This window comes from Lampetra fluviatilis, unplaced genomic scaffold (genome assembly GCF_964198595.1).
Source record: "Lampetra fluviatilis unplaced genomic scaffold, kcLamFluv1.1 SCAFFOLD_564, whole genome shotgun sequence".
Classification (NCBI taxonomy): domain Eukaryota; kingdom Metazoa; phylum Chordata; class Hyperoartia; order Petromyzontiformes; family Petromyzontidae; genus Lampetra; species Lampetra fluviatilis.
In genome coordinates, this window is record NW_027621733.1 from 27,264 (window position 1) to 37,500 (window position 10,237).

Consider the following 10,237-nt stretch of genomic DNA (forward strand, 5'->3'; position numbering starts at 1 on the left):
CACACAGAACAGACAAAGTAGTCAACATCTCACAGGGTCTGGGATCGAAACCCAGGGACCACCTGTAGACCAGGCGAGGCAGTCAACATCTCATGGGGTCTGGGATCGAACCCACGACCTCCTGTAGACCAGGAGAGGTAGTCAACATCTCACAGGGTCAGGGATCGAACCCACGACCTCCTGCAGACCAGGCGAGGTAGTCAACATCTCACAGGGTCAGGGATCGAACCCACGACCTCCTGTAGACCAGGCGAGGTTGTCAACATCTCATGGGGTCTGGGATCGAAACCCAGGGACCTCCCGTAGACCAGGCGAGGCAGTCAACATCTCATGGGGTCCGGGATTGAACCCACAAACTCCTGTAGACCAGACAAAGTAGTCAACATCTCACAGGGTCTGGGATAGAACCCACGACCTCCTGTAGACCAGGCGAGGTAGTCAACATCTTACAGGGTCCAGGATCGAACCCACGACCTCCCATAGACCAGGCAAGGCAGTCAACATCTCACAGGGTCCAGGATCGAACCCACGACCTCCTGTAGACCAGGCAAGGCAGTCAACATCTCACAGGGTCCGGGATTGAACCCATGACCTCCTGCAGACCAGGCGAGGCAGTCAACATCCCCGTCACACGGAGAGGTCGTCCTCCCTGGGGCTCCGCCGGCGTTGACCATCTCCGCCGGAGCCGCTGTAGCTCCCCCCCCCCGGTGGGCCGGGCCGCCCAGGCGAGCCCAGGCTGTCCGGAGCGCCGGGCCCGGAGCCTCGGCCTAGACTCGTAGACTTGCGCTCGTTGGCGCGGTTCTGCTGTCGAGCCAACCTGGCCAGGTCTCCTCCTCCACCTCCTCCACCTCCTCCACCTCCTACTCCACCACCTCCACCTCCTCCTCTACCACCGCCCCGTCCTCCTCTGCCCGAGCGGAAACCGTGGGAGGCCGGAGGCATCAAAACGTCCGCAGACGACGACGATGACGGAGATGATGACGGAGGAGGAGGCCCGCCTCGTCCGCCCAGACTCCGTGGAGGGGGCGTCCGTGTGATGTCCACCTCCTCCTCCTCCTCGTCGTCCTCGCCGACCGTCTCGTAGGTGGGCGAGCGTGCCACGGCCCGCGGGGAGAAGCGCAGGACGGCCGCCGAAGACGACGACTCAGAGTGAGACGCGAGGCGATGGTGGTGGCGGCCGTAGTCATCGGCGTCGTCGAACGGGTGAGAGGCGGCGACGAATCGACGCTGCCTCATCCCCCCGGCCGCTTGGAATCCACCTCCTCCACCTCCTCCACCTCCTCCACCTCCACCTCCTCCTCCATCTCCACCTCCACCACCTCCTCCACCACATCCGTCTCCATCTCCACCACCACCTCCACCACCACCTCCTCCACCACCTCCACCTCCTCCACCACCTCCACCACCTCCACCTCCTCCGCCGTCAGCCCTCGGCAGCGGCGACGGCAACCGCAGAACGACGGATTCGGCCTTCATCATCGTCGTCGTCGTCGTCACCATCCTCCTCCTCCTCCTCCTCATCCTCCGCCGCCACCAGCGCCCCAAGACGATGTGCGTCACCTCGAGGGCGCTGAGGGCGAGCGAGAGCGCCGACAGCGCGTACATGAGCAGAGAGAAGACCGTCTTCTCGGTGGGGCGAGACACGAAACAGTCCACTGCCCCGGGGCAGGGCGCCCGCTCGCACCGGTGGAGGGCGTCCACGCGGAAGCCGTAGAGGGAGTACTGCACCGCCGAGAAGGCCGCCTCGAAGGCCGCGCGGAGGAGCACGCTGCCCAGGTAGGAGAGCAGGAGGGCGCCGCGAAGGTGGGGGGGGGGGCGGGGGCGGCGAGGGGGGCGGTGGGGCGGAGGAAGGTTGAAGGTGAGGGGTTGATGGGGTGGCCGTGGCGGCGGTGGTGGTCGTGGGGTCAACCGTGTGGAAGGCTGTGGAGGGGAGGGGGGAGAGGGGGAGGGGGGGGAAAGGGGGGAGAGGGGGGAGGGGGGTGGGAGAGGGGGGAGGGGTGGAAGTGGGGGGAGGGGGAGAGGGGGGAGGGGTGGAAGTGGGGGGAGGTGAAATAGGGGAGAGGGGGCAGGGGCGATGTGTGAGTGTGTGAACGTAGCCTGGCACAAGCAATTGCGGTGAGCTCACCGCCACTTAGATGTCGATTTAAAAGTCTCTACTAGACCCTGAGTCTCTACTAGACCCTGAGTCTCTACTACACCCTGAGTCTCTACTAGACCCTGAGTCTCTACTACACCCTGAGTCTCTACTACACCCTGAGTCTCTACTACACCCTGAGTCTCTACTAGACCCCGAGTCTCTACTACACCCTGAGTCTCTACTAGATCCTGAGTCTCTACTACACCCTGAGTCTCTACTACACCCTGAGTCTCTACTAGACCCTGAGTCTCTACTAGACCCTGAGTCTCTACTAGACCCTGAGTCTCTACTAGACCCTGAGTCTCTACTAGACCCTGAGTCTCTACTAGACCCCGAGTCTCTACTAGACCCCGAGTCTCTACTAGACCCCGAGTCTCTACTAGACCCCGAGTCTCTACTAGACCCCGAGTCTCTACTAGACCCCGAGTCTCTACTACACCCTGAGTCTCTACTACACCCTGAGTCTCTACTAGACCCTGAGTCTCTACTACACCCTGAGTCTCTACTAGACCCTGAGTCTCTACTACACCCTGAGTCTCTACTAGACCCCGAGTCTCTACTAGACCCCGAGTCTCTACTAGACCCCGAGTCTCTACTAGACCCCGAGTCTCTACTAGACCCCGAGTCTCTACTAGACCCCGAGTCTCTACTAGACCCTGAGTCTCTACTAGACCCTGAGTCTCTACTAGACCCCGAGTCTCTACTAGACCCCGAGTCTCTACTAGACCCCGAGTCTCTACTAGACCCCGAGTCTCTACTAGACCCCGAGTCTCTACTAGACCCCGAGTCTCTACTACACCCTGAGTCTCTACTACACCCTGAGTCTCTACTAGACCCTGAGTCTCTACTACACCCTGAGTCTCTACTAGACCCTGAGTCTCTACTACACCCTGAGTCTCTACTAGACCCCGAGTCTCTACTAGACCCCGAGTCTCTACTAGACCCCGAGTCTCTACTAGACCCCGAGTCTCTACTAGACCCCGAGTCTCTACTAGACCCCGAGTCTCTACTAGACCCTGAGTCTCTACTAGACCCTGAGTCTCTACTAGACCCCGAGTCTCTACTAGACCCCGAGTCTCTACTAGACCCTGAGTCTCTACTAGACCCTGAGTCTCTACTAGACCCTGAGTCTCTACTAGACCCCGAGTCTCTACTAGGCCCTGAGTCTCTACTAGACCCTGAGTCTCTACTAGACCCTGAGTCTCTACTAGACCCCGAGTCTCTACTAGACCCCGAGTCTCTACTAGACCCTGAGTCTCTACTACACCCTGAGTCTATACTAGACCCTGAGTCTCTACTACACCCTGAGTCTCTACTAGACCCTGAGTCTCTACTACACCCTGAGTCTCTACTAGACCCCGAGTCTCTACTAGACCCCGAGTCTCTACTAGACCCCGAGTCTCTACTAGACCCCGAGTCTCTACTAGACCCCGAGTCTCTACTAGACCCCGAGTCTCTACTAGACCCTGAGTCTCTACTAGACCCTGAGTCTCTACTAGACCCCGAGTCTCTACTAGACCCCGAGTCTCTACTAGACCCTGAGTCTCTACTAGACCCTGAGTCTCTACTAGACCCTGAGTCTCTACTAGGCCCTGAGTCTCTACTAGACCCTGAGTCTCTACTAGACCAGGAGTCTCTACCGCCGCCACAACAACAACCATTACCGAACCCTCCGTACCGGCATCACCGCCACCGCCACCACCAGCACCACCGCCCATCGCCGTAGCTCCGGCCCCTCCGTGCTGCTGCTTGCGTTGATCGATCCGTCTCCGATCGGACGACCGGGGCGGTTGTTGTTGCTGCTTGACGCGCCCCTTGCCCCGCTGGTCCTGCCGCCGCTGCTGCTGCCTCCGCTGCTGCCGCTGGCGCTGAAGAAGCCGGCGGCTGCCCCCGCCAATGGTGAGGGTCTTGGTTTTGGCGGTGGTTGGGGTTGTGGTTGTGGTTGTGGTTGGGGTGGTGGTGGTTGGGGTTGGGGTGGTGGGACGATGCGTCGGTGGGAGGCCCGGTGGTAGGGTCCCACCGCTGCCACCGTATGGCAAGCTGCCACCACCACTGCCACCAGCACTACCGCCACCATCGCCACCACCACGACCACTACCACCACCACCAGCCCAACCACCACCAAGACCAAGACCATTACCACCACCATCGCCACGACCACCACCATCGCCACGACCACCACTACGACCACCATCACCACCACTACCACTACCACCGCCACCACCACCACCACTACCACCGCCACCACCACCACCACGACCATCGCCACGACTACCTCCACCACCACCACCACTACCACCACCACCGCCACCACCGCCACCACCACGGTGGGTGTTGTCGGCGAGGCTGAACACCCCCACGTAGCCCCCACTCTGCTCACCACCACCATCACCACCATCACCACCATCACCACCATCACCACCATCACCACCGCAGTCGTCACCGTCACTCACCGCCACCACCACCGTCACGGCATCGCCCGGCTTGTCGTGGTGGTGGTGGTGGTGGTGGGGGTCACGTGGGTAGTGGTGGGGGTCACGTGGGTGGTGGTGGAGGTCACGTGGGTGGTGGTGGAGGTCACGTGGGTGGTGGTGGAGGTCACGTGGGTGGTAGTGGAGGTCGAGTTGGTTGTCACGGTGATCTTCGTGGTTGTGGGGGTCACGGTTGTGTTTGTTGTGGTTGTCGCCATGGTGATCATGGGCAGGTTGTTGTTGTTGTTGTTTCTGTGAGAAAGGGGGCGGGGCAAGGGAGGGGTGTATAGGAGGTGAGCCGTCCAATCACAGTAACCGTGAAAGGTCTGTGAGTCTCTGTGTGGGTCTCTATGAGTCTTTGTGAGTCTCTGTGTGTCTCTGTGAGTCTCTGTGAGTCTCTGTGGGTCTCTGTGAGTCTCTATGAGTCTCTGTGAGTCTCTGTGAGTCTCTGTGAGTCTCTGTGTAGGTCTCTGTGAGTCTCTGTGAGTCTCTGTGAGTCTCTGTGTGGGTCTTTGTGAGTCTCTGTGAGTCTCTGTGGGTCTCTGTGTGGGTCTCTGTGAGTCTCTGTGGGTCTTTGTGAGTCTCTGTGAGTCTCTGTGAGTCTCTGTGAGTCTATGTGGGTCTCCGTGAGTCTCTGTGAGTCTCTGTGGGTCTTTGTGAGTCTCTGTGAGTCTCTGTGAGTCTCTGTGTGGGTCTCTGTGAGTCTCTGTGAGTCTCTGTGGGTCTTTGTGAGTCTCTGTGAGTCTCTGTGAGTCTCTGTGGGTCTTTGTGAGTCTCTGTGGGTCTCTGTGAGTCTCTGTGAGTCTCTGTGGGTCTTTGTGAGTCTCTGTGAGTCTCTGTGGGTCTTTGTGAGTCTCTGTGAGTCTCTGTGTGGGTCTCTGTGAGTCTCTGTGAGTCTCTGTGTGGGTCTCTGTGAGTCTCTGTGAGTCTCTGTGAGTCTCTGTGGGTCTTTGTGAGTCTCTGTGAGTCTCTGTGGGTCTCTGTGAGTCTCTGTGGGTCTTTGTGAGTCTTTGTGAGTCTCTGTGTGGGTCTCTGTGAGTCTCTGTGAGCCTCTGTGAGTCTCTGTGGGTCTCTGTGAGTCTCTGTGGGTCTCTGTGGGTCTCTGTGGGTCTCTTCTGTGAGTCTGTGGTTCTTTGTGGGTCTCTGTGAGTCTCTGTGAGTCTCTGTGGGTCTCTGTGAGTCTCTGTGAGTCTCTGTGGGTCTCTATGAGTCTCTGTGAGTCTCTGTGGGTCTCTGTGAGTCTCTGTGGGTCTCTATGAGTCTCTGTGAGTCTCTGTGGGTTTTTGTGAGTCTCTGTGGGTCTCTGTGGGTCTCTGTGAGCCTCTGTGAGTCTCTGTGAGTCTCTGTGGGTCTCTATGAGTCTCTGTGAGTCTCTGTGGGTCTCTGTGGGTCTCTGTGAGTCTCTGTGAGTCTCTGTGGGTCTCTGTGAGTCTCTGTGGGTCTCTATGAGTCTCTGTGAGTCTCTGTGGGTCTCTGTGAGTCTCTGTGGGTCTCTGTGGGTCTCTATGAGTCTATGTGAGTCTCTGTGGGTCTCTGTGAGTCTCTGTAGGTTTCTGTGAGTCTCTGTGGGTCTCTGTGGGTCTCTGTGAGTCTCTGTGAGTCTCTGTGGGTCTCTGTGGGTCTCTGTGGGTCTCTGTGGGTCTCTGTGAGTCTCTGTGGGTCTCTGTGGGTCTCTATGAGTCTATGTGAGTCTCTGTGGGTCTCTGTGAGTCTCTGTGGGTCTCTGTGAGTCTCTGTGGGTCTATGTGGGTCTCTGTGAGTCTCTGTGAGTCTCTGTGGGTCTCTGTGGGTCTCTGTGAGTCTCTGTGGGTCTCTGTGGGTCTCTGTGAGTCTCTGTGGGTCTCTGTGAGTCTCTGTGAGTCTCTGTGGGTCTCTGTGGGTCTCTGTGGGTCTCTGTGGGTCTCTGTGGGTCTCTGTGAGTCTCTGTGGGTCTCTGTGGGTCTCTGTGGGTCTCTGTGAGTCTCTGTGGGTCTCTTCTGTGAGTCTGTGTGTCTCTGTGGGTCTCTGTGAGTCTGTGGGTCTCTGTGAGTCTCTGTGAGTCTGTGGATCTCTGTGAGTTTGTGGGTCTCCGTGAGTCTCTGTGGGTCTCTGTGGGTCTCTGTGAGTCTCTGTGGGTCTCTATGAGTCTCTGTGAGTCTCTGTGGGTCTCTGTGAGTCTATGTGAGTCTCTGTGGGTCTCTATGAGTCTCTGTGAGTCTCTGTGGGTCTCTGTGAGTCTCTGTGGGTCTCTATGAGTCTCTGTGCGTCTCTGTGGGTCTCTGTGAGTCTCTGTGAGTCTCTGTGGGTCTCTGTGGGTCTCTGTGGGTCTCTGTGACTCTCTGTGGGTCTCTGTGGGTCTCTGTGAGTCTCTGTGGGTCTCTGTGGGTCTCTGTGGGTCTCTGTGGGTCTCTTCTGTGAGTCGGTGTGTCTCTGTGGGTCTCTGTGAGTCTGTGGGTCTCTGTGAGTCTCTGTGAGTCTGTGGATCTCTGTGAGTTTGTGGGTCTCTGTGAGTCTCTGTGGGTCTCTGTGGGTCTCTGTGAGTCGCTGTGGGTCTCTGTGGGTCTCTGTGATTCTCTGTGGGTCTCTGTGAGTCTCTGTGGGTCTCTGTGTGAGTCTCTGTGGGTCTCTGTGGGTCTTTGTGGGTCTCTGTGGGTCTCTGTGTGAGTCTCTGTGAGTCTCTGTGAGTCTCTGTGGGTCTCTGTGAGTCTCTGTGGGTCTTTGTGAGTCGGTGTGGGTCTATGTGAGTCTCTGTGGGTCTCTGTGAGTCTCTGTGGGTCTTTGTGTGAGTCTCTGTGGGTCTCTGTGGGTCTCTGTGGGTCTCTGTGGGTCTCTGTGGGTCTCTGTGTGAGTCTCTGTGAGTCTCTGTGAGTTTCTGTGGGTCTCTGTGAGTCTCTGTGGGTCTTTGTGAGTCTGTGTGGGTCTATGTGAGTCTCTGTGGGTCTCTGTGAGTCTCTGTGGGTCTCTGTGAGTCTCTGTGGGTCTTTGTGTGAGTCTCTGTGGGTCTCTGTGGGTCTCTGTGGGTCTCTGTGGGTCTCTGTGGGTCTCTGTGAGTCTCTGTGAGTTTCTGTGGGTCTCTGTGAGTCTCTGTGGGTCTTTGTGAGTCTGTGTGGGTCTATGTGAGTCTCTGTGGGTCTCTGTGAGTCTCTGTGGGTCTTTGTGAGTGTCTGTGGGTCTCTGTGGGTCTCTGTGGGTCTCTTCTGTGAGTCGGTGTGTCTCTGTGGGTCTCTGTGGGTCTCTGTGAGTCTCTGTGGGTCTCTGTGGGTCTCTGTGGGTCTCTGTGAGTCTCTGTGGGTCTCTTCTGTGAGTCTGTGTGTCTCTGTGGGTCTCTGTGAGTCTGTGGGTCTCTGTGAGTCTCTGTGAGTCTGTGGATCTCTGTGAGTTTGTGGGTCTCCGTGAGTCTCTGTGGGTCTCTGTGGGTCTCTGTGAGTCTCTGTGGGTCTCTATGAGTCTCTGTGAGTCTCTGTGGGTCTCTGTGAGTCTCTGTGAGTCTCTGTGGGTCTCTATGAGTCTCTGTGAGTCTCTGTGGGTCTCTGTGAGTCTCTGTGGGTCTCTATGAGTCTCTGTGCGTCTCTGTGGGTCTCTGTGAGTCTCTGTGAGTCTCTGTGGGTCTCTGTGGGTCTCTGTGGGTCTCTGTGACTCTCTGTGGGTCTCTGTGGGTCTCTGTGAGTCTCTGTGGGTCTCTGTGGGTCTCTGTGGGTCTCTGTGGGTCTCTTCTGTGAGTCGGTGTGTCTCTGTGGGTCTCTGTGAGTCTGTGGGTCTCTGTGAGTCTCTGTGAGTCTGTGGATCTCTGTGAGTTTGTGGGTCTCTGTGAGTCTCTGTGGGTCTCTGTGGGTCTCTGTGAGTCGCTGTGGGTCTCTGTGGGTCTCTGTGATTCTCTGTGGGTCTCTGTGAGTCTCTGTGGGTCTCTGTGTGAGTCTCTGTGGGTCTCTGTGGGTCTCTGTGGGTCTCTGTGGGTCTCTGTGTGAGTCTCTGTGAGTCTCTGTGAGTCTCTGTGGGTCTCTGTGAGTCTCTGTGGGTCTTTGTGAGTCTGTGTGGGTCTATGTGAGTCTCTGTGGGTCTCTGTGAGTCTCTGTGGGTCGTTGTGTGAGTCTCTGTGGGTCTCTGTGGGTCTCTGTGGGTCTCTGTGGGTCTCTGTGTGAGTCTCTGTGAGTCTCTGTGAGTCTCTGTGGGTCTCTGTGAGTCTCTGTGGGTCTTTGTGAGTCTGTGTGGGTCTATGTGAGTCTCTGTGGGTCTCTGTGAGTCTCTGTGGGTCTTTGTGAGTTTCTGTGGGTCTCTGTGGGTCTCTGTGGGTCTCTATGAGTCTCTGTGAGTCTCTGTGGGTCTCTGTGAGTCTCTGTGGGTCTCTGTGGGTCTTTGTGAGTCTCTGTGTGGGTCTCTGTGAGTCTCTGTGAGTCTCTGTGGGTCTCTGTGAGTCTCTGTGGGTCTCTATGAGTCTCTGTGAGTCTCTGTGGGTCTCTGTGAGTCTCTGTGAGTCTCTATGAGTCTCTGTGAGTCTCTGTGGGTCTTTGTGAGTCTCTGTGGGTCTCTGTGGGTCTCTGTGGGTCTCTATGAGTCTCTGTGAGTCTCTGTGGGTCTCTGTGAGTCTCTGTGGGTCTCTATGAGTCTCTGTGAGTCTCTGTGGGTCTTTGTGAGTCTCTGTGGGTCTCTGTGGGTCTCTGTGGGTCTCTGTGGGTCTCTGTGTGAGACTCTGTGAGTCTCTGTGAGTCTCTGTGAGTCTCTGTGGGTCTCTGTGAGTCTCTGTGGGTCTCTATGAGTCTCTGTGAGTCTCTGTGGGTCTTTGTGAGTCTGTGAGTCTCTGTGGGTCTTTGTGAGTCTCTGTGGGTCTCTGTGAGTCTCTGTGAGTCTCTGTGGGTCTCTGTGTGAGTCTCTGTGAGTCTCTGTGAGTCTCTGTGAGTCTCTGTGGGTCTCTGTGTGAGTCTCTGTGAGTCTCTGTGAGTCTCTGTGAGTCTCTGTGGGTCTCTGTGAGTCTCTGTGGGTCTCTATGAGTCTCTGTGAGTCTCTGTGGGTCTTTGTGAGTCTCTGTGGGTCTCTGTGGGTCTCTGTGGGTCTCTGTGTGAGTCTCTGTGAGTCTCTGTGGGTCTCTGTGGGTCTCTGTGGGTCTCTGTGAGTCTCTGTGTGGGTCTCTGTGAGTCTCTGTGAGTCTCTGTGAGTCTCGGTGGGTCTCTATGAGTCTCTGTGAGTCTCTGTGGGTCTTTGTGAGTCTCTGTGAGTCTATGTGGGTCTCTGTGAGTCTTTATGAGTCTCTGTGAGTCTCTGTGGGTCTTTGTGAGTCTCTGTGAGTCTCTGTGTGGGTCTCTGTGAGTCTCTGTGAGTCTCTGTGGGTCCCTATGAGTCTCTGTGAGTCTCTGTGGGTCTCTGTGAGTCTCTGTGGGTCTCTATGAGTCTCTGTGAGTCTCTGTGGGTCTTTGTGAGTCTCTGTGGGTCTCTGTGGGTCTCTGTGAGTCTCTGTGAGTCTCTGTGAGTCTCTGTGGGTCTTTGTGAGTCTCTGTGGGTCTCTGTGGGTCTCTGTGAGTCTCTGTGAGTCTCATCCACTCACCCACCCACCCAGCCACCCACCCACCCTCTCACCCACCCACCCACCCACTCACCCACCCACCCACCCACCCTCCCACCCACCCACCCACTCACTCACTCACTCACCCACCCACCC

General features: G+C 57.0%; 1 protein-coding gene across 1 annotated transcript in view; it reads right to left on the reverse strand.

The window, feature by feature from the left end:
* Positions 1-627: 627 nt before the first annotated feature.
* The window catches only part of LOC144955629 (uncharacterized), a 27,837-nt gene continuing 18,227 nt past the window's right edge, over positions 628-10,237 (reverse strand). The window contains exons 5-8 of the mRNA XM_078885800.1: positions 3,802-4,044; positions 1,386-1,920; positions 924-1,268; positions 628-767 (exon numbers count right to left, since the gene is read on the reverse strand). Coding sequence (XP_078741926.1) covers positions 628-767; positions 924-1,268; positions 1,386-1,920; positions 3,802-4,044 — 1,263 coding nt within the window. The remainder of the gene's footprint in view (positions 768-923; positions 1,269-1,385; positions 1,921-3,801; positions 4,045-10,237) is intronic.